General features: G+C 34.5%; 2 protein-coding genes across 6 annotated transcripts in view; one reads left to right on the forward strand and one right to left on the reverse strand.

Annotated features, from left to right (window-relative positions):
- The window catches only part of Ugp2 (UDP-glucose pyrophosphorylase 2), a 53,862-nt gene extending 49,226 nt beyond the window's left edge, over positions 1-4,636 (forward strand). For all 5 annotated transcript variants that reach the window (XM_077105254.1, XM_076832501.1, XM_076832500.2 and 2 more), the window contains exons 9-10: positions 2,076-2,180; positions 4,184-4,636. In XM_077105254.1, the coding sequence (XP_076961369.1) occupies positions 2,076-2,180; positions 4,184-4,291 (213 nt within the window). In that variant the 3' untranslated portion in view covers positions 4,292-4,636. The remainder of the gene's footprint in view (positions 1-2,075; positions 2,181-4,183) is intronic.
- A 470-nt stretch (positions 4,637-5,106) lies between these two features.
- The window catches only part of Vps54 (VPS54 subunit of GARP complex), an 87,233-nt gene continuing 67,429 nt past the window's right edge, over positions 5,107-24,910 (reverse strand). The window contains exons 16-23 of the mRNA XM_076832503.2: positions 22,812-22,869; positions 19,719-19,824; positions 18,731-18,818; positions 18,046-18,167; positions 17,855-17,935; positions 10,882-10,989; positions 8,500-8,594; positions 5,107-6,444 (exon numbers count right to left, since the gene is read on the reverse strand). Coding sequence (XP_076688618.2) covers positions 6,339-6,444; positions 8,500-8,594; positions 10,882-10,989; positions 17,855-17,935; positions 18,046-18,167; positions 18,731-18,818; positions 19,719-19,824; positions 22,812-22,869 — 764 coding nt within the window. The 3' untranslated portion in view covers positions 5,107-6,338. The remainder of the gene's footprint in view (positions 6,445-8,499; positions 8,595-10,881; positions 10,990-17,854; positions 17,936-18,045; positions 18,168-18,730; positions 18,819-19,718; positions 19,825-22,811; positions 22,870-24,910) is intronic.

The raw sequence follows: 24,910 nt of genomic DNA on the forward strand, positions 1-24,910 counted from the left end.
GCAGGGAGAATGTAATTTAACATTGATTGGGTAGCCATGGACAGCCCAATTAAGAAGTTGAGTGAGTGTACTATGCAGGTATCTGGGCCAAAAACCTTCCAAGCAAAGGGAATAAGTCTAGCAAAACCCTACTCTGACAAGTGGAATCCTGAAAATTTAATCACATAAAACGATGAGGTTAATGAAGCAACAGGGTGAGTCTTTGTGTCTAACCTGTGGTGTCCTGCTATACCATCCAAGTCTGTTGGAGTCTTGGATGTGGTTTAGTGCCACCTCATGTGGACCACGGATGAGGAACTGAATAGAAAACGTGTCTCTGTGTGTGTGTGTGTCTGTCCTGAAAGTCAAATGAAAAAGAATGTTTCAGGAAAGAGGGACTAAGCATTCATGTTGCTGATTCAAGTAAGAGTAAATATATTTATCAATATGGAAGTTTGGGAGTCCAACTGGAGATTAGGAGAATAAGAGATTAGAGATATGAATATAGACAGCTCATTCAAAAGTTTTGCCTTAAAGATAAACAGAAGGTAGAGAAGAATATAACATTTAAGCGGTTTGGTTTTGTTTCTTAAATATGGGAGAATTACTGAGCTTTGTGGCATATGCCTGTAATCCCAGCTACTTGGGAGACTGAGACAGAAGGATCATCAGTTTGAGGCCAGCCTAGGTAATTTGCTGAGACCCTGTCTTAAAAGTTTTAAAAAAAGGGGGCTGGGATATAGCTCAGTGGCAAAGCGTCTGCCTTGCATTCGCAAAGCCCTGGGTTCGACCCCCAGTTCCAAAAAAAAGAAAAAAAAAAAAAAAAAAGGACCCCACCAAGTTTTAAAAAAGGGCTGAGAATATAGTTCACTGCTTGTCTATCATGTGTAAGGTTCTGGGTTCAGTCCCCAATATTGCAAAAATAAATACATAAACACACATGTACACATATGTAAATAAATAATGGGAGAATTTACATATACATTAATGGCAACCAATGCAGCCAGGAGGGAAAAAACATTGTAGAGAATCCCTGAAACAATATTTTTGAATAACTCATAAAAACCTAATACACAGTGGAGAAGTTGGCTTTAAGTCAGTAGAAATAGTCCAACCCCAGTACTAGGAGAAAAGGGTAATGGGCTAGGAGGCAAGATGGTGGATGGTTGAATCTAAAGGAAATTTCTGATTGTTTCTATTTTCTCAGCAAAATAGGAAATGAGATCACATAGAACAATCTCTAGTGCTTGTACATCCAAAGCCTGTAATTCCAACAACTGGGGAGGCTGAGACAGGAAGATTGGAAGTTCAAGGCCAGCCTCAGCAGCTTAGTATGGCCCTGTCTCAAAAAAGAAAAACGGCTGGGGATGTAGAACAGTGGTAAAGCAGCCCTGGGTTCAGTTCCCCAGTAAATACTCCCCGCCACCCCTACTCCAACAAAGACAGGGATAATGGTGATTTGTCTTATTGTTCTTGAAATGAGAGCCACTTGTGAATCCTGTCCATCCCATAAAAGCAGTTCCAATCTAGACTGCTTCAAAGCATGATCATTCATTCTTTTTCCAGCTCTATCCAGACTATGTGAACTCTACTTATCTGGCTTTTAGCATGATGGCTGGTTTGGTTATCTTAAAAAACAAAACAAACAAAAACCTCCCCAAAACAAAAAAACCACACATCTGATTGGCTCAACTGTATTATAATTGCTTGATTTTTAAGGACAATGTTCATATCTACTGGACTCTTCTGCGCAGGATCATAATAGGTGCTTCTCATAGAAAACTTGAGTTTTGCCATAAAATGATTTATAGTTCAGTTAAACTATTTATTATTTATTTTTTTGGGAAAACCTCCTGCCTTTTTTTGGCACCAGGGATTGAACCTGGAGATACTTAATCACAGAGTCACATCCCCAGCTCTTTTATATTTTATTTAGAGACAGAGTCTTGGCGAGTTTCTCAAGACCCTGCTAAGTTGCTAAGACTGGCTTTGAACTTGCAATGTTCCTGCCCCTGAGCTGCTGAGATTACAGGTGTGTTCCACCACGCCTGGCTCCTGAGAACCCATTTGAAATATTTTTTTGTTTCTATTTAAAGGTTCAAGATTATCTAAGAAGATTTGAAAGTATACCAGATATGCTTGAATTGGATCATCTTACAGTTTCAGGGGATGTGACATTTGGCAAAAATGTTTCATTAAAGGTATGTATGTTAATGATGATCCCATTTCCTATAGCTTTATAAGTAGGTTTTGTTTTCTAGTCCTAAATTTACCTCTATTTGAGTACTTCTTAGACTGAACCATATATTTATAAGAATCTTTTAAAATATGTGGATACAGATATGAAATAGGTTATTACAGTATTTAGTAGGAGTATAACCAGATATATATCTAGTTAAAATACAAACCTAATTTTATATAAGTATGTTGTGGTATACAGCATTCAAATGGAAAGCAAACACTAATAGTGAACAGCTCTATTTTATCAAAATTTTAAAATAGAATCACTACTAGCATTAGCTCTCTAAAGTTGACTATTCGAATAACATTTTTAAAAGTGAGTTCATTTATGCTGAATAGTCTAATCCTGTTAAAGGAATCTGAAGATTATACATGTTAGGTGTAATGTAAATGAGTATAAATATATTTGTTTACATTATTGTAGTACTTAGGTACTTTTGAGTATTCTAGCCTAGTATAAGAAATAGAGGAATATTAAGTATTAACCCATTATGTCCTATTGTTCCTTATATGGGACACCCACAAAAACTTGAGCAACATACCATCTGTGGTAACTTTGAAATATTTATATTTTTAGAGTTTTATTGAGAAAATAGGCTAATGATTACTGATAATGATTCATAAGCTATAGATTGATTTCCCATTTTAATGTACCTGTATCAATTTCATTGAAATATTCATAGAATTGAAAACTTGGGACTTTATGGTTGTAAAAGCTACCATTGAAGATGTAAAAGTTTTTTCCTATTTTTTTTTTTTTTTTAAATCTCATATCTAGTTTTTCATGTGTTCTTACCCTTAAAGTTACTTGCTTAAATGAAGAGATCTTAGGGGGGAGAAACAACACACACATATACTGAACTTATTGCTTATATTAACTATTTAAAATTTCAAGACAAGTGAAACCTTAACAGTACAACTATTCCTTAAAAAAACAAGAAGACACAACCAGCTGAGCACAGTGGCACATGCATGTAATCCCAGTGACTTGTGAGGCTGAGTCAGGAGGTTGTTTCAAGTTCAAGACCAGCCTCAGCAACTTAGGGGGGGGCACGTAAGCAACTCAGACCTATTTCAGAATGAAAATTAAAATAGGGCTGGGGATGTAGCTTAGAAGTAGAGCACCCCTGGATTCAATCCCCAGTACCAAAACCGAAACAACAGAGAACTGTGTATGAAAATATAAATTGTGCAACTTTTACTTTAGTTCAAAGAACTATGCTGGAGATCAGAGCCAGGGCCTTGCACGTGCAAGGCAAGTGCTCTATCGCTGAAGTACAACTCCAGCGCTGCTTCTCCTCCTCCTTTTTTTGTACCAGGGATTGAACCCAGGGAGGTTTAACCACTGAGCCACATTCCCAGCCCTTTTAAAATATTTTATTTAGAGCCAGAATCTGGCTGAGTTGTTAAATGCCTTGGTAAATTGCTGAGGCTGGCTTTGAACTTGCAGTCATCCTGCCTCAGCCTCCTAAGCCACTGGGATTACAGGTGTGTACCATCATGCCCGGCTACAAACCCCAGCCTTTCTTAAATTTTGTTGAGACAGGGTCTTGCTAAATTGCCCACTGGTTTCAAACTTGAAATTTTCCTGCCTCAGTCTTCCAAGTAGCTGGGATTATAGGTGTGCACCACTAGGCATAGCATCTGTTACTTGCTTTTTGGGTATTGGATAATGCAGATGGCCTTCAAAAAGGGTAGTTATACTGTGGCACTGGGTCTACTTCCCATTGTTCGCAGCATCTCCGACAAGGAGGCAGGGAATCTAGGACTATTGTCAGGACTGTGACAGACGTACACATTATATTTTTCCTTAGTATTACTTGCTTTTCATGTTTAATATTGTTTATCATTACAGTTACTCCATTGTAAAAGGAGTTGTACATAAACTTGGTGATTGTTGTATGATAATTGCATTTCAGTTGCAGTTGCAAGTATATTCTTAGCTCTTTGTTTTCCCTGTTAGGGAACAGTTATCATCATTGCAAATCATGGCGACAGAATTGACATCCCACCTGGAGCAGTATTAGAGAACAAGATTGTATCTGGAAACCTTCGCATATTGGACCACTGAAAAGAATACTGTATACACTTTATACTAATTATGGGCTAAATTATGGGCTAAATAGTTTCTTACATTGAAATGTCTCTAGGATTCTAAAGTAGGCAGGTACTTGACTATGTTACTGTACCTTGCAGTGTTGATTTTTAGTTTTCTGCAATATGCTTTTAGTTTAAGAAAAACAGATGGAGCAATACTTTCCCTCTTTCAAGAGGATCCTGAAAGTTCATCTTAAAGTGCAATATTGTTTAATCCTAAAACTGGGGCAGTTCTGTTGGAAGATTTTTATTAACAGAAGCCTCAGCGATGGTCACTTTGAATTGCCTGTGATTTCAAAAATAAAGCGGTGAAGCCATACACATGTATTCTTGAACTTTTTAATGCTAATTTTATGAATCAGCAAAATAAAATGGTTTGCTCTTGCTGAACAGACACTGTATGGGTTGGAATATTTAAGTACTCACCAGCTAGTTATCTACTAAGTCCAGTTTTCTGCATTTCTAAGAAAAACACATTTCCAAAGGAAATGCCAAGCCTGGGGTGCCTGCCATGCGCTCCAGACTCTCCATTTACTGAAAAAAAGTGGTATTTCTTTCCCCAGCTAAATGATTGGAGTGGGCAGAGGTAGAACATTGCTTTCAGATCCTTGTACTGTAGTAGGAGGGATAAATGGGGTGGGGTAAGTTCCCTTTTCTTAAAGCTTCACGTCACTGAAAAATTTTCAAGAATAACCTTACAAATCAGATCTGCTGGTAGATCAAGTCATACTTCCCAATTCTTCCGAACTTAAAAAAAAAAAAAAAAAAAAGTTGTCTTTTAAAGTCTCATCATTTTTTACACCTTTATTTTAGACAGACAGCGTAAGAATCAACGACATACCTTCGTAATGATAAAGGAAAGAAAACAAGCTTTCCTTTTGAAAAAACTGTAAAGCACAAAATAAGACTATTTCATTGTACATAATCACAAGATTAGGCACTCTGACAGGGTTAGGCAAGAGTCTTAGTGTGAGGTGAGGCACAGGCACTTTCACTTGTAGAGTGCTGCTGATTCTAATTTTAATTTTGAAGGTAGGTATCATAAAAGTCTTTAATACCTTGTATTTCTGGCCCCCAAACAGCAGCCCATATTTTAAAATTTCTATTTTTCCCTGGTCGTTGTTCATATACACATTGAAAGTAACTTAAAAACAAGACTCCAAGGGGACCATACTTCATGTTACCTAAACTCATAAGTAGGCATATTACATGAATACATAGTCTTACCTGTTAGGGGGAAAAACCCAAACCCTTCATGGATACTTTTATAAAAATACAGCTATTAAACTGTAGCCTTCTGTATACCACTTCTGAAAAGTATTTAAACTAGTAGTTGCATAAATGCCAATATTTTATTATTACTCTTTCATGTATTTGGACTTTTGAGAAGGCTTTACCCAGTTGACATAATGGTGGTAGTAGAAAGATTAAATATGTAACACAAAGCCTGAAACTTGACATTGGTCACTAAAACAAAAACTGAATTCCTAAATCCAAGCAATCAAAAGATGTTTATTTTTTATAGAAAGATCTGTAAAAAAATAATTTTTCAAACAGCTTTACTTTCATAGAGAAAACTTTCTACAGAGGTTGACTAAGATTTCAATATTTTAAATTGTACCATCATTAAATAAGGTGGGACACCATATGAATTTCATTGCACTGGAAGAAATGCAAAGCATTTTTTAATATAAAGTATACAGAGCATTCTAGTCAACTACAGCTGTGTTACAGCTATGTGTTCTTTTGGATTTGGTCCAAAGAAACCTGAGTCTGTTTCCAGAGAGAATGAAAAATGTTATAGACACCTGATCAGTTACTCCTCACTTAAGAATGCACAAAAATGGCATTCCTTGTAGATCCCACTGAATCCAGTTTCCCAACACTGATACTTTCCTTTTCCCTTTCCCCCACCTCAGTTCACTTTGGGTTCCAGGTTCTCGAAACACAGGCATTCAGATATTCTTCAGAAACATACATGTCTCATGGTTAGATGAACTACCCAGTTTTCCAGTGAGTTGTCACCTCTTCTGTTCCCAGATCTCTGCCATATTTAGGTCCAAATCTTTAAGACCTTTTAAGGCTTGAAGATTTCCAGTGTAAAAAGCTACATCTGCTGTGACCAACCTAAACATTGGAGAGAAAAATTTTAAATTTCACTCTTTCTATCCAGATAAATGAGCAAGGCTCTCAGATTCCTATACCAGCTGCTACAATATTATTTAAATTCAGAATTCCTAGGGATAAATATCAACATATTTCTCTTCCCAGGATTCCTGCTATCATACAGTTAACCATTTAACACTTTATATAAACAAATGCATGTTGAAGTCAGGTTCATTATAAACTCTACCCAGTAAAATCAGATTTAAAATAGCATGAATTTATAACTATTTTTGATTGGTTGTCACTACAGTATACATGTATGGACTAAAATAGTAAAAGGAAAGAAAGGGCAGGCTTCCTGAGCATTATAAGTACAAAAAAGAATTTAATACACAGATTTGGCGGGTGGTGTGGTGAGAAGCAACCCAAGGTTTCACACATTATAGGCATGTGCTTGCATCACTGAGCTACGACACCAGCCCAGATAGCAGACTTTTAAATTAATGTATGTGAAGCAAAGATGTCCTACACACCCATAAAATACCTCAATCCCAAAGGATCTTTACATACAATTATTTCCTAGTATGGCAATCAGAGTGTTAGGACAAATGGGTGATATGGCAAGTGTAATTCATTTGATGGAAAAAAAAAAATCTTTACAAATGGCAAATAAAAATGTAACTGTGTCAGTAGCTTATCAATACAGTGTGGGATTCCTTATTGTGAAAAATGAATAAAATACTACTCCATATGAGATATTCAGCTTAACTTTGTCTCAATGTTAGTATTAGTAATCACATGTTGATTCAGTTACTTAAGGTATTCTTTTCTTGAAATCGGAGCACAATAAATGACAATATAAATTAATCTCAATATTATGAGTAAGTACGGTTTAAATTTTAAAAAATGTTGAATGATAGATTAAAAATATAACAGTCAATAGTCTTCTAAGGTTAGTCTGAGATAATGCCCACAGAGTACATGGTTTGGTCTGGCACAAAGGAGAGTCTATTCTAAGAAAAACTAGATGGTTAGCTCACCTTTCCAGTTCCTCTACTGACACTGAAGGGACCCATAAAAAAGCATCACAGATATAAGTGAGCTGGATATATTTAAAATAAAAACTTACTATTCCAGCCTTTCGTAATTTTAGCTATAACGATGATTTAATAGAATAAATTGCTAAGAAAACGGTGTCTCCCTAAACCACTCACAATCCAGATTCTTCAAAGGGAAATAAGTATTCTGTAACTCATAATTCCAAATATATATAATCTCTACCAGCTACTTTATAAATGGCCTTCACAGCTACAGAAGAAAACTGTTAATGAATAATATTTAGACACCACATAAAGGTCCTCCCCCACCAGTGAGCGGGTTTTCCCTCCCCTCATTTTAAAATTGTTGCATTATAATTATACATAATGGTGGGACTTCTTGTTACATATATGTATATGCATACACTATAACAATATAATTTGGCCAATATCATTCCCTTGCACAGCACCTAATACTAATATCATTATTTCTAATTTTAAATCTAAAAAATTAAGGCACACAGAGGATAAGATTTACTCAAAGCTATCCAGCTAAAAAGTGGCAGAACTAGTATTCAACCCAAGTTTTCTGATTCTAAATCCTGTTTTCTTTTTAAAATACACTATTTCAGAGGTAATATATAAAATTTGTTTGATAGTTTATAATATACTGTCCTACCTACACATTATTTTTCATAACTCTGAAAGAATTAAGGCAGATTTTATCCTTGTCATTTTACAAATGAGGCACAGAAATTGAATGACCTTCACATAGTCTCAGAGCTACTGAGTAGAACTGAGTCCTTTTGGAAAAAAAAAAACTACTGATTATAAAGACACACTAACTCCTCAAAACATGTAAAGAACTTAACATAAACTAACAGAGAGACAAGATAGCATCTTCATAGAGGAAAAAAGCAAAATGTTGCTGATTTTATAACTTTGGTCCCCAGTATGACAGAACAGCATAAAGATAAAAACTAATCATTGAAACAATTCAATATGAGAATATGTGGTAAAAATATATTAAAAATCATACCCATTTTGAGGTCCTCCATCATTTATCACATTTAAGTGAGATAACTGCTTTTTCAAGTGAAGTTTATAACTTGCATTAATTCTTAAAAATAACATCTGGAAAAGAAAATAAGCTTTCTTATAGTTCTCCTGAAATAGAAGACATGTGAGTTATCAATATTATTTGGAGAAAGTATTAAAAACAAAACCTTGTTGTTGTTTTTTTTTCCTGTGGTGCTGGGGATTGAACGAAGGGCTTTGTGCATGTGAGGCAAGCCCTTTACCAACTGGGCTATATTCCCAGCCCCCAAACCTTGTTTTGACATAACTTTTAAAATGCTCCTCTGAAAAATAAGTAATTGCTTATTTTATTATCATTCTTCTCCTTAGTGGAACAAAAACTTTTTCCCCCCTTCTTAACAATACCTCATTTAGCAATAAGATTGCCATTCTGTACTTTGGAAGAACTCCTGTGGGATATATAAGTGGGATTAAGCACAACAGATAAAAAGAACAAAAGGTAGTGAAAAGTTTTATAATATGTAAACTTGATTTTAAAAAATACAATGATAAGGGCTGAGGTTGTGGCTCAGCAGCAGAGCACTCACCTAGTGTGTGTGAGGCTCTGGGTTTGATCCTCAGCACCACGTAAAAATAAATAAATAAATAAAATAAAATAAAGGTGCTGTGTCCAACTACAACTAAAAAATAAATATTTTTTTTTAAAATACAATGATAGAGGCAAAAGTACCTTTATGTTTCTAACTAATGAAATCATTTCAAAGTATTTCATTATTGCTGCATGCAGACCTAATGAATGGTCCAATACTTCTTTGAGAAAGGTATGCCCTAAAACTGTATAAAACTGATCTATGGAAATGATTTAGTAGAATAATATTTCTATGGGAAAAAAGGTGTATATTTATCAAGTGGTTGCGCGCTCGCCTGGCATGCGTGCGGCCCGGGTTCGATCCTCAGCACCACATACAAAACAAAGATGTTGTGTCCGCCAATAACTAAAAAATAAATATTAAAACTCTCTCTCTCTCACTCTCTCTCTCTCTCTCCCTCCCTCCCTCCCTCCCTCTCCCTCTCTCTGTTAAAAAAAAAATTTTTTTAAAAAAAGGTGTATATTTAGAACCACCAGTGGAAGTTTTGTATAATTACTGGTATTAAGTGGCAACTTTTGCCCAGCTTTGATGAAAGAATCCTTTAAGTTATGACAAAAATAGAAATATGAAGCAAATATATACCCAGCTCCCTGACCTGTACTAAGTCTTTCTCTCAAAATTCAAATGGCAAATTCAAAAGGTCAAAATGTCAGACATGGTGGTTTTTACATATGGAATGAAAAGGAAGGGTTAGCTAGGAAGTAATCAGAAGGAAAAAAGAGAACTAGTGGGCACTCATATCTTATGGCACTCCCTCAGTACTCTGAGCTGCTCCAAAGGAGCTGGATGATAGTCATGAGGTTGTTAATGAAGTGATAATAAATAATGCAGGGTGGAAGTCTCGGGTGGCCGAGAGAGGCCATCACTGGGAATAAATAGTAGGCAAGAGACATTAGGAAAACAATCCTCTACTCCCAAATACCACTCCTATGCACTCAACCAATTAGAGAAAAACCAAAATAAACAAACTTGTCTAAATAACAAAAGTATCAGTGGAAATTAAATTCACTTGATATACAACAGCTAGGCTTGTATTTATAACATTGAATCATTTATACCACTAGGCTTAAATGAGACCACCTGGTATAAAGGTAAAAAGTTAAAGGAGAGGGAAGGGGACTGGGAAGAAAGGAATGCTGAAAACTTTGAAGTTCTAGGTGAGGGAAACAAGGAGTGTAGAGATAAGGGAGGACATTAAAGAGTGAAATGAACTCTGTGATAATACTTTTATTATCAGATAAAATGCAACAGGAGTACAGCATCGATAACTTCACAGGTGAGAAGTGTCAAAGATCCCCATTTTGCTATTTTTCCTCCATATAATTATTCGTGATAAAGTAGAATGATTTAATTATACATGTTAATTTTATTAACACCATCATTAATTCTTTCCATTTTCAATTTAGATTACAATCACAGTAACATTTTATTATTCATTGATAAATGGCAACTATGATATTCAGAGACTTGTAATAATGTAATGAGTGACTTAAGTAGAATCTGGGACCTCTTAAAATGGACAAATGGAAAATCTGCTTTTCAGATTCCTGATCATATAGTAAAGCTATAGCTCTCACCTAGCAGCTACCACCTATCACTTTGAAATTAGAAAATTTTATCAATGTTCCATTGGTCAAATTAACAATCTAAAAAAAGGTTAAAAATCATATCAGAATATGAATTAAGCTTAACTGTGCAAAAATACATCCCAGTATGAGGGAATTATTACTCACCTGTGTTTGTTCTTCTGGAAGAAGATCAAATATAGCTTCATGCATTTTGGCCATTTGCTTACAAATATTCCTGAAACAGGCAGAAGGAACGGGAGCTTTCACTTCATACTGGTAGGGAGAAACAGAGCAATGTTTAGGTCATTTGCAGGTATAGTATCTCTATTATTTCCTAAGAGAGATGTTTTCCCCACCTCCACATACCTGCCTCTAGTACAGGGTTCAAGTTTACACTTCAACTGTGATTTGTACTCCTCACACAAATCTTGAGAAACTTGATTATTCAATATCTTAATCTATTTTATGGCAACGAAAATACCCTAGTGGTTAAGAACAGAGGCCACTTCCAATCTTAAAACTGGTTGTTTGGGTTCAAATCTCAGCTCCTCCAAATCTTAGCTATTTAATAGAATCATAAAATATGTGGCTATTTGTGGCTGGTTTCTTTCATTTAACAATCTTTTTACAGTTCATGCTACAGTGTGTATCAATACTTCATTTCTTTTTATGGTTAATATCCCATTGTATGGATAGACCAAATTCGTTTATCTATTTTTCAACTGATGGACATTTAGGTTGTTTGTAGAAACAACCTACTACGTTTTGGTATTATGAGTAGTACTATGAACATTTGTGTACAAGTTTTTGTGGAGACAAACATTTTCACCTATCTTGGGTATATACCTAGTGTGGAAATGCCATGTTTAATCTTATGAGGAAATGCCAAACTATTTCCAAAGTGGCTGTGCCATTATAAAATACAACTCTAATGTCTCTATATCCTCACCAAAACTTTTTTTTTTTAAACCATTCTAGTGAGTTTTATAAACCCCTCAGTGCTGGGTTGAATAACATTCCCTCAAAATTCATGTCTACATGGTACTTCATGAGGTCATACTCATTAGAATGGGCCCTAAGTCCATTGACTGGTGCTTTATAAAGAAGAAAATTCCAACATGGAGATACACAGAGGGAATGAAACCAAGTGAAGACAGAGGCGGATACTGGTGTGATACAGTTGCAAGCCAAGGAATGCTAAGGATTGATAGCAATTGTCAGAAGCTGGAAAAAGGCAGGGGGTATGGATTCTTCCCTAGAGTTCATCCTCCCTGACCTGTTAATTTAGTTTTTTCCCCCACTGGTCTCCAGAACTGTCAAAGAACAAATTTCTGGTTTTAAATTTTTTTTAAGATGTTGATGAACCTTTATTTTATTCATTTATTTATATGAAGTGCTGAGAATCAAACCCAGTGCCTCACACATGCTAGGCAAGCGCTCTACCACTGAGCCACAGCCACAGCCCAAATTTCTGTTGTTTTAAGACACTCAGTTTGTGGTGATTTGTTATGGCAGCCCTAAAAACTTAGACCCTCAAACTTTCCTTCACCCCTGTTTTCCCTAAAGATACTCTTTTCCCCCTTTTAATTTCATCACTATCACAACTCTTGAGTCACCTAAACTTGACACTGTACTTCTTTACTCTCAAACCCTTAAAATCTGGGTCCTGCCACCACCAAATTACCTTCCCTTACTATAATACTCTTCAGAAATTTCTTTCGGGGGGAAAATAATATCACTAAGACATTCTTTCTTCCAAATTCAGTAACTTTCCTAGCACTCCTTCCTCATCACTATAGTATTTCAAGCACCCTCAATTTTAAATCCTGTCCTCATATAGCAAGAACTATGCTCTCCTGGCCCTTTCCCTCTTGACCTTACTCTTCATCAGTCTCTGGTCTTCTAAATACAAGGCATCTTTCACCATTAAACTACCTTATTATCTCCTCTTTCTCTCATCAATTTCATCCAATCGTGTACCTTCTACTTATTTCTAGTCCTGAAACATTTTCTTGGGTTTAAGTCCCACATTTCATAGTGTTCCATTCAAAAACTGAATTATCATAAGCTTGCCCAATCCTCCTCCTCCTCTTTGTTTCCACAAGGATTACTAAACCTCCTGGTCACACAGACTTGGAATCTCCAACTCAGTTTTTCAAATCAACAACTAAGCCCATAAATTGTATTTAAAAATTTTTTTTGTACATAAGTTTGGACTTCAGGTCAGTTTTTATACTTCTACACTACTGACATTTTAGGCTATATTTTGTTATGGGTGCTGTCTTGTATATTTAGTAGCATCTCTGGTCTCTTCTTGCTAGTTGGCAGTAGCACCTCACTCCCCCTACCCAAGTTATGACAACCAAAAATGTGCTCAACATTTCTGAATGTCCCCTTCTGGGAACAGGGACAAAACTGACTCAATTAAGAAACACTGCTCTATGTAAGGCCTTTAAAACAATCACCTGAACAAATGCCATCATATTTTAACTAGTTCAATAAAAAAGTTGAAGAGTTATGGATCATAAACTTAAATATAAAACCCCAAACAGTAAAAATGCCAGAAGAAGCCAGGTATGGTAATGCACATCTAGTAATCCCAGTGGCTCAGGAGGCTGACGTAGGAGGATTCCAAGTTCAACGGCAGCATCAGCAACTTAGTGAGATTCTGTCTCAAAATAAGAAAATTTTAAAAAGGGCTGGGGATGTAGGTCAGTGGCAAAGTGCCACTGGATTAAATTCCCAGTATCAAAACAAAGTAAACACAACATCGAATTCTAGAAAAAAATACTACAGAATAACTTTGTAGCTCCTTAGGCTAGAATACAAGAAGTATTTAATAAAAAAAATGATAAAATAGATTTGATCAAAATTAAAGATTGCTCTTTATAAGACACTGTTAACACAATAAAAAGTCACCGACTTGGAAAAAATATACAAACCACATATCTGATAAAGGACTTAGAGCTAAGATATATTAAAAAATTCACATCTCAAGAAGAAGATAACCCAATTTTTAAAAAATAAGCAAAAAAATTGAAAAACATTTTTACTAAAGAAAAGGTATGAATAGTAAACAAGCACATGAAAATATTTTCAACTTCTTAGTCATAATTTAAGCTAAATCCACAATGTAGGGCTGCAGGATATAGCTAAGTGGTAGAGTGCCTAGCATATGTGAGGCCCTGGGTTCAATCCCCAGTACTAAACAAAACAAAAATAAAAACCAGTGAGATATCATGTACATATTAGAGACTAACATTAAAAATTAGGTAGACCCTAGAAAGTGATGGTGACAATGAAGAGCATCTAGAACTCTAGTCTCATAAATGGTAAACAGGACATCAAAGAGATACTCCAGAAAATAATTTAGCAGGTTTTTTAAAAAATAAATTTACCATGAAGTTTTACATTTCCATAATCCACAATCAATCCTATTTCAAGTATATACACTAAAGAAATGAAAACATATATCCACACAAAGAATGTATATGCATAAATAACAGCCCCAAACAGGAAAACCCCCAAAGTTCTATCAACTGGTAAATGGATAAACAATCAGCAATATAGTCATAGAATGGAGACTATTCTATAATAAAAGAGAACAAACTACTGACACATAATTATAACATCCATGAATTCCAAAAGCATTAATCTCAAAGTAAGGAGGCTAGCCCAATAGGATACATTCTGTATGATTCCATTTAAAGGACATTTTGCAGAAGGAAAAACTAAACTATAAGTGCCCCAAAAGAATGTTTACTTGTGACATTTTTTATCTTGATTGTAGTAGTTCCACTACTTTATATATTTGTTAAAGTCATCACACCATGTATTTAAAAAGGGTAAATTTTACTTAATGTAAATTATACCAATAAACCTGATTTAAATTGCTTAGCTTTCTACTGATAGCCACTGATCTTCACTATCTTCCCAACATATCCCCCACTCTTCCACTCACACCAGTGCACCCTAAACAGAGCTACCTTCTATTCACCCTAAATAGAACTGCTACCTTTGTTATTAACAACAGCAAAATATTAGCAGCCAATATTTATTAGGACTTGCTTATAGTTAGATATATGATAAAAGAAAAGCATTCCACATATATTATCTCATTAATCCCCATTACAACCTTATGAGGTAATCTCTATTACTCCCATTTAGAAATGGAAACGGAGGCTTAAAAAGAAAAAATAAGAGTTTGCCCAAGGTCCTTCAATGGCTAATGTGTAACATACATGGGATCTGAATTTAGGTCTACCTGAATCTAAATTACTTCTTTGTGATTTCTAACAACATGTTTGCTCAGCCTTTTTCTCAGAGATATCTTCACCTCAACTTCATATGCCCTAATCTTATCTTTAAAAGCAAAATTTATATGCATACTACATCTATAAAACTATCTCATATCTTCCTCTCCAATTGGCAACCATCTCTTTTAAAGCATTAAATGCTCCAATGCATTGAAACAATTCCTTACTTAAGGAATATTAATACATATTCTACTTCTTGTCATTATTGATATACTTCCCCTGCTAGATATTTTGCTATCTCAACAAGATGAATATCTTGTGTTAGCCCTCTGTCATCTAATGCAAAGGTTTGTTCGTAACTTACTAAATGAATGCGAATGAGTGGTGGCTGTAGCTAAGACATTAACTAGCTGCTATTACACATATTAATGTCTCACTCTATCCAAGCACAAATACCCTTTTAAGGGTCAGCCTATATTTTATACTGTGCCATTGCTCCCAAAATTATATTTTAAGGTAAGAAAGTAAAAGCTAAAAATTGAAAGGTAAACCCAAACCAAACCCTGTCTTGTTATTTTGGTACGAATTAAACACAGGATTAAACTCCTGGGAAGCACATGAAAGCAAACAGGACAGAGAATGGCAAGGAGAGACTTGTTAATATAAGGAAATTTTGCATGCCAGGTAACAGATGTCATCAATGGGAAAGACAGTAGAGAGAACACTGTGTTATAAAGACAGACAACATTCTTCAAGTCAATGATACTAAAAACAAAATAAAAACAAAAGACAAAAGGGGAGGGGAATATTCTAGTTTACAGAAAACTTAAGGGACTTAACCATTTTGAGTAAACACACAGAAGTCTTTGTTGAAACAAATTATTGGGAAAAGATATTTTGGAACAATTAGAAGTTTCAAATATGAGAAGAGATGTTAGATGATATTGGAAGATTATTAATTTCCTTAGATATTAATGTGTGATTATTAGAAGAGTTCTGTTCCTAGTTTTAAAATTCTTTTACTTAAGAATTTAGGAATGAAGTAAAAAATTTTAGTAAAAAATTATAAAATACTCATAACTGTTAAATATAGGTGAATACGAACACAAAGTTCATTAAGTCGAGTCACAAAGTCTAGTCATACTCTTTTTTAAAAACCCCGCATATGACCAAAATGACAAATTAAAGTCAGGATTTTAAGAGGATGGGCAGAGTTTGGTTTTGCTTCATTATATCCATAGCCTACTATTAGTTTCACTATTTAACATTTACTTTATCCTACAATGTTAGCAGTTTTGTTAGATGGTAAATTTCTTGAGGACAGATGCGTGTTACTGAATTTTGCTACACAGACGACTTACATCAAAAAGCAAACTGGTGGAACTGAATTGCTTCTGAATTTAGTTTGTACTTGAAACCCACGAAGAAAAGACACTGTGGTCTGAGAACTCTTAGGAGTTACAGACCCTTTCAGAGAATCTGGGAAAAATCATTTTCATAAAAGCACTAAGACATTTATCTTTTTTTACTCCTGTTTCCTCATGACTGCATCAGTTTTTAGATGACTTATGATATCATGATTTTGAAGACTAATGGAAAGTATATATGTATATTGTGTTTTAAGATTTCTTAGCTTTAGGGCTGGGGTTGTGGCTCAGTGGTAGAGTGCTTGCCTAGCACGTGTGAGGAGGCACTTGGGTTCGAACCTCAGCACGACATAAAAATAAATAAAAATAAAGGCATCAACTCTTGAGGAAGAAAAAAAAAGCTTTCTTAGCTTTAATTTTTAATATGATATCTCAATGAAATGTGAAAACTGGATCAACAAAAAGCTCTTTGGGATTGATTACTTTCATAAATATAAAGGTGTCCTGTGAACAAAATTTAAGAACTAGTAAACAACTAAAGTATTGTTTCCCAAGTACTTTTCTCTCACTGTCATTTTCAAAAGATTAGGCACATACATGCCTATGTGTGAATGGACGCCACTTTATCTTGCCCTTTTATGATTTTTACATGCCTGCTGTTCCTGACAATTCAGAATGTTAAAGATGTAGGTAGAAGAAAAAGTAAATCAAAGTTCCTTACTCAGTAAGGTTTATTTTAAGTATGATCTTGGGCATAAAGTCGACACTAAATAAACCTTCAAACACCCAAGTTACAAAATTTCTTCTTTCCCCCAAAGATATGCATTGAAGAATATAGGAAAAGCAGAGTAAAGAATAGGGCAAAAGTGAGTGGGGCTGATTAAATAACATTTTTGGAAGATACCCTTCCAGTATTTCTTATAGAACATCACTTTATTTAATGACCTATGGGAATGAAAAGAAACAAACCCTAGAATTGTCTCTGAGAGAAACAATAAAGCACCTAGGACTCTCAGAGCATTTTTCAGCTTGGAAAATAAAGTCACATACTTTATTTCAAATAAATTTCCTTTTTTTCTTATGGATTCTTGTCCTTACAATTCTGTCTTTGGAAGACTTTCAAATTGTTTGTTTTGAAGAAGGTATACATTTGTTGATGCAGCCAACATAAAAATACTTCTATGAAGGATTTCTACCACCCTGAATTATCTCCCTTACTCTCTCCCACCTCTGGTCTTTAGAAGATGAATATAAAATTGACATTTTATTGAGTTGTTTTCTAAACTCTGGGGGAGTTGATTTGTTAAGACATCTGTGACCACTTTGGTGTCAGTCAAAGAAGATGGACACATTTTCCTTAAAAACTGTTTATAAATTCTGCCAGTTGGTATATATCTTTTAAAAATTTAGATTCTAGCATCACATTTTAACTTATGTATAACATAAAGGATCCTCTATAAAATGAATAGTCACAATGCTTTTAAGCAGAGCCTAATGATTTTCATAAATTATTACCTTTGATAACAGCTTGTCAAATAAGCTATCCATTATCGCTACAAGTTTAGCTGATATTTCAGCAATATGGTCATGGTAATCCTGAAATGAGAAGTGATATTGTATTTTATAGTTACTGAGACACATACAAAAATATTTAACAATTAAGGAATTAAATTTATGAACTTCAATAGAAAATACATGAAAAATACCTTAGTGATATGATCAAAATGCCTAAGCATGTTATATTGCTTAGGTGGTAGTCGAGCTTCAAAATGAGCCCGGATCACAGGAATGTAGTGCACAATTAACTGCAAACATCGTGAAGAAAGAGCTAAAGATTCAGGAAATGGGTACATAATGGAGAAACAAAAATTGTTGATTTTAATTACATAGGCAATTAAGTTTAAAATGTCCATTAATTTCATAAAGAACCCCAGTTTATTTCATAAATGAAGAACACCATGGTAAAGGTAACCCATTTCATTTTTAAGAAAATAATTTAGTGCTAAATAATTCAATGAATATGCTGTTTTCTCAATGGACTTGAGTTGCTAGCATTACAAGTATGAGGACATTAACAAGACAATTTATTCTCTTCTGACATTCAGATACCTTTCACCCCAAAGTACTTCTTATATATTACATATTATTTAACATTTTCCAGAGTGAAGCAGCTTCTAAACAATTTATTAAGAGTTAAGAGTGAAAATTCCTTATATAATTTCCCCAGATAAGTTTTTCAATTCTAACAACACATAAAAGAATAAAGTAGCATTTGCTACTTTTATAGCCTTTGGTTAGAGCCATGAAACTACCAGGTATGATAAAAACAGGGTAAGAAGAATTACATCATTATAATACCTTAACATTTGAATGAAATACAAGAATCCATACCTAAATTTTTTGTAGTTATTGTTTTTAGTCCAACAACTTGCAATGCACCAGCTCCAAGAACTAACTGGCAACTTCTTGAATTGAAGTACTAAGAAAGGAAGAAGGGGGGAAAAAAACAAAAAACAAAAAAACCCAAACTCAACAATTTATTAAAAGACATTCTTTTATATCCTGATGATGTGTTAACTATCCTAAAAATACATTCCTTTTTCCTCTCATTCAGGGACCAAATGAATTTTCTAGAAGCAGTTAGGATCTATTTATGTAATAATGAAAAAAAAAAAAAAAAAAAAAAAGGAAGAGGGGAATTCTAAATGACAATATTTACTTTTGATAAATAAAAAATTGAAATTATAAAAGTTCAGAAACTTATCTTTAGTTTGCATTCACAATACTAATTTAGTTTCAGCATTCTTATTCAAACATCCTATTTTCAAAAGAGTAAAAATATTTCTTGACTAAAATTCAAGTTCAGGGCAATATTGATAGAATAAAGGTTTGAAAAAAAATAAAGCTTTTCCCATATTCTAACAATTAAAAATATCTGTCAATATGATGGCTGAATAAAATTATCACATTTTCATTTTACATCAATTGCTCTGAAAGAATGATGTAAGAAAAATCTCTAACCTTAGTGAGATGAATTTTGTAATGTTCAGTGAATTCCTTCCATGCACATTTGAAACCAGTCCAGGTTTTTTGACCTAAGTGGCCTCAGTCATGTTCAGCACCTAACGAACAAATCATCTCCTGTCTCCAATATCATTAACAATTCTATGAGTGTAATGAGGAATCACTAAATGTAGAGTGAGAAGGAAGCAGGCAGCCCTTTCTCTAGTAACATGTGATGCAACCACAATTAAATAACACAAAATTAATCTCTTAAAGATAACTTGACCTTGAAATGTCTAGAGTTGAAAGGTTAGTTATATCCTAATGGGTTAATTCTTTTAACTATATTTCCATATAAAGGTAAAATCATACACACCTTCAACAAATCTGACAGACGAGTAAGCATGTCAGTAGTAACAGATGGGATGTTATCCACACACTGGCAATATTCAAGGATAATTCTTATTAACAGCAATACAGTTCTATAAGAAAAGAAAATGTCCCAAAGGCAATCAAAACAAAAAAATTTAAACTGATTTGGCATATAAAAAAATCAAATTACTTATTAGTTCGATGCATCTCTGAGGATATGCTGATTTTTTTTTTAAAGAGAGAAAGAGAGAGAGAGAGAGAGAGAGAATGAGAATTTTTTAATATTTATTTTTCAGCTTTCGGCGGATACAACATCTTTGTTTTGTACGTGGTACTGAGGATCGAACCCGGGCTGCACGCATGCCAGGCGAGCGTGCTACTGATTGAGCCACATCCCCAGCCTGATATGTTGATTTTGATAACTGCTAAATTATGTGTTTCAGCTAAAAGTGCAATAGGTTCTGGTCTAATGTAGACCAAAAGAAGCACTTAGAGTGAAAGATTTAAGGATTTGTGTAATTACAGAATCAGTACTTACATGACACTGAGAATAAGTGGCTTGTCAGATTTTGTGCTGTAAGCATAGTACTTGGTTTATGGCATTCTTATTAATTAAGAAAGTCTCTTCAATAAGGGAAATATTCTATTCTTTGGCCAATTCCAAAACAACGACAAAAAGACTAGCCAGCGTTTCTGATTAACCGTGTAGCAGGTTTCAATCATAGCTACTGAATTGATGAAGGGAACCTAGTCCAGAGTTTCTTAGTGAGATGAAAATGAAAAAGAAGCCATAACAGCTTCTAAGGAACATATTACGTAAGAAGTTTATTCATAGATCAAAAGATTCTCCAAAAATGAAAAATTACGAGCTCATTATAGAACAAGCTAAAAAGACACACTACTGGTAGATTAAATGAGACTAAAATTAAGAGAAAAAGAACCATTTATTATAGGATATCTAAGTTCACTGAAATGCTCAGAAATGAAAAATCCACATTAAATAATATTTTATAAAAGTATAAAGAATCTAGGGCTGGGGCTGTACTCAGTAAAGGATATCAGGAACCACTGAATCAAAAAAGATAACATTTAAACTGGGATGGTGGAGCACACCTGTAATTCCAGTCACTTGAGGGGCTGAGGCAGAAGGATCACAAGTTTAAGGCAAGCTGGGGCAACTCTGTGAGACTCCATCTCAAAATAAGAAATGAAAAAAAGCTTTGAATGTAGCTATGTGGTAGAGCACTTGTCTAGAATGTATGGGGCCCTGGTTTCAATTCCCAGTACTGCACAGAAAAAAAGATAGCACCTAGGCTCTATATAGCTTAATTGGAGCCTGCTCTATTTGGCATGAGTCCACTGCATATTTTTCATAATCTTCTCCCAGAAAACATAATAACCCACCTTTATACAGGTAGTTCACTTTTTGGCAATAGACTCTGCCTGAAAAGTCAGAGCCAGAGAGAGGGACTATTTCCATCAAGCACATGAAGTACAACAAGATAAAGGAGGAAAGTTAAAGGAGAGAAAAGAGATGAGATTACAGAGGGGCTGAACAAAGCTTAGCTCTATTGGAAACAAGGAAGGACTCCTGAGGATAAGGGAAATGAGGCTTTAGTTTGGAATTTGTGTATTTTTAGAGATTGAAATATGGATTAAAAAACAAACAAACCCATATTAATTCTGTACATGCTTTTCGAGAGCTTACTATAGTGCCAAGAAAAATAATAACAGTAAGACATGATTGCCTATCTTTGCAGAATTCAGTCTTACCAAGGAGACATACACATAAAGGAATAATTTAACTATACTATAGTAAGTTCCATGATAAGGCTCATAGAGGTCCTTTCTTCCCGGAAAGGGCAGCTATTTCAGAAAACTCTTGGTGACAAGAAGCAAAGAAGGAAAGTGAATGATGGTCTAGATATTGGGAGTTAGATCTAAATTCTAATTCTGACTTTATTTGGGCCACCTTGCCAATCACTTAACCTTCTAAGCTTCAATTCTTGTAACTCAGAAAGGAAACAACAATCTCTGACATGTCTATTTCACTAAGTGATGATAAAGATCAAATGAGATCAGATATATAAAAATACTTAAACCTATAAAGTGCTATTAAAGAATATGAAAATAGGGCTGGGGCTGTAGGTTAGTGGTACAACACTTGCCTCACAGGTGTGAGACCCTGGTTTCCATCCTCAGCACCATATAAAAATTAAAAAAATTAAAAAATAAAGATATTGGGTCCATCTACAACTAAAAAATAAATAAATAAAAAGAATATAAAATTTTTTAAATGGGTAAGAAGATAATATTTAATTACCAATTTAAAAAAGGCCTGTCATGCCAAACATAATGCTGGAATTTATATATTTCTTTGTTACCTTGAATTAGAGATGTTTATTAATAAAAGAGTAAAAGATCTAACAACTGGAATTATGAAAAACAACCACCAATATATTATAACTGTGCTAAAATGGGTCACACATGGTGGCACATAACTGTAATCCCAATGGCTCAGGAGTCTGATGCAGAAGAAATCACAAGTTCAAAACCAGCCTCGGCAACTTAACGAAACCCTAAGCAACTCAGCAAGACCCTGACTCAAAATAAAATATAAACAAAAGCTGGGGATGTAGCTCAGTGGTTAAGCGCCCCTGGATTCAATCCCTGATATTAAAACCAAACCAAAACAAAAAGAACTGTGCTAAATGGTTTACAGCATTACCTGTTTTAACATTTTGAAGGCTCCAGAAGCCATGATTTAAACTACTTCATGCTTTACTACAGACTAAGAAAGCATAAGAATAGAAGATGGCAAGAACCTGTGATGGTAATAAATTCAAAGAGCCACTACATCATTCATGGCTGTCTACATTTCTCATTACATGAGAAAAATCAAGGTCACTTTTATTAACCCAGTGATAAAGCACACATAGAATACAGAAAATAAAAAGGAATCCATAAAATTTCCTTTAAATACTTCATTAGGATTTAAAATTGTTAATCCAAAATTCCTCATTCACTTCAAGAAGAAAATAGAAGACTTATATTTCAAATAATCGACTCAACTAATAAAGACAAATATACTACTCACCCAACAACAGCATACTGTTGTCCCTCAACAATGAGAACTTCAGCTGGTTTTCTTTCTTCTGTAGGTAAAAGAGGAAAGCAAATAAACAAGAAGGGGTATGTATATGGTGAAACAAAATACTGGAGAAAACCACTGAAAACAATAATTCTATTTTCAGGCCTGAAACTATCTCATTTCTGGAAACAAATATCTACTTCTTCAGAAGCAACTTGTCAGAGTAAATAAAGTACTTTGGGTTTGGAATTAGTTTTGATTTTAGTCTGGGTATTACCAATTACCTTAAGTCAATAACTTCTCTGAGACTCAATCTGTATCCATGAAATGCTTCAGGATTGCTGCTAATGACTGTTGTTAAAGATTATAAACTGCCAACCCTCTAGGCCTGGCACATGGTAGTTAAAAAACAAAATTATTATTAGTTTGGAAAGGCAGAACTAGCTTTTTGACTTGCTGTCTTTATTACTGTCGTTATCATTATTAGAATATGAGTTAATTAGGCTGGAGTTGTGGTTCAGCAGCGGAGCACTCGCCTAGCATGTGCCCTGGCACGTGAAGCCCTGGGTTCTTGATCCTCAGCATTTATTAAAAATAAATAAATAAAATATTGTGTCCAACTACAACATACATACATACATACATACATAAAATATGAGTTAATTTCTAAATTTAATGGACAGATTATGTATTTTCTGTATTTTATCTTTTTTTCCTTTCCTTTCCTTTCCTTTCTGGTACTAATTGAACCCAGGATCACTTTAGCACTGAGCTACATCCCCAGCCTTTTTAGATTTTGAGACAGTGTCTCACTAAGTTGCTGAGGCAGGTCTCATACTTGAGATCCTCTTGCCTCAGCCTCCTGAACCACTGGGATTGTAGGTATGCACCACTGTACCCACCTATATATTTATTTATTTTATTTTTTAAAAATATTTATTTTTAGTTATAACAATATCTTTATTTTTATATGGTCCTGAGGATTGAACCCAGATTGAACTCTACTCATGCATGGTAGGCAAGTGCTCTACCTCTGAGCCACAACCCCAGCCCCCACCTATATATTTCATTTTTAAGATTTCAACTTAGAAGTTATTCTGTTTTCATAGTATGACATTTCTTATTATTATGTAACAAAATTCAGCATTTTGTGGTGAAAAGAACAGGAGACTGGATTATCATCCTTGATCAGCCAAATGAATTAACTGCTACAGTCAAATCATTTCTTCCCTAAGATTCAAGTCCCTTTGAACTATTGGACAAAAAGTCTACTACCTCTTTTCTTTCATGAAAAGAAATCCATTGTGGTAAAATTTCTACACACAATTCACTATGTCTTTTGGACTATAAATTTTTTTAGAGCAAGGACTGTTTCGGAACCAGCTCTCTATATTACAAAGAAGGAACACAGTGATGTAGGTAAGAGCAAGAACCCAAATGTCAGTATACCTGAATATGAATCCTACTCTACTACCTCCTAGCTATGTAACTCTAAGTTACCTAAGCCCTTTTGCCTCAGTTTCCATATTTATTAGGTGATGATATTAACAGCATCTAGATCATGGACCTGTAAATGATAATGATGTGATACATGTAAAGTACTTAGAATGGTGTCTAGCACCAAATAAAAACTCAATGGCGGGGTGTATGGGTGTGGATGTGTGTGTGTGTGTGTGTGTTGTGGCAGCAGTAGAGCATTTGCCTAGCACGTGTGAGGCCCTGGGTTCGATCCTCAGCAACACATAAAAATAAATAAATAAAATAAAGGTATTGTGTCCAATTACAACTAAAAAGTAAATATTAAAAAAAAAATCAGTATAGTTGCTATTCACTAACTTCATTTCCCCAATGCTAGCCGCATCCTAATGATTCAATAAATGTATGGTGGATAAATAAATAATAACCCAGGATCTTTATCTTAATAAGAACTACTAAAATATTATTCATAAAAGGGTAGAGGCTGAGGAAGAAGAAAAGTATTTAAGAGAAACCTCATACTACCAGAATCCTACAAAGAGGGATTGAAAGTAGTTCATTTTGTAGGAAAACAACAACATTTAATTCAATCATTCCACATTTTAAAAAATATTTTAATTTAAAAAATC

Source organism: Callospermophilus lateralis, chromosome 14 (genome assembly GCF_048772815.1).
Source record: "Callospermophilus lateralis isolate mCalLat2 chromosome 14, mCalLat2.hap1, whole genome shotgun sequence".
Taxonomy (NCBI): domain Eukaryota; kingdom Metazoa; phylum Chordata; class Mammalia; order Rodentia; family Sciuridae; genus Callospermophilus; species Callospermophilus lateralis.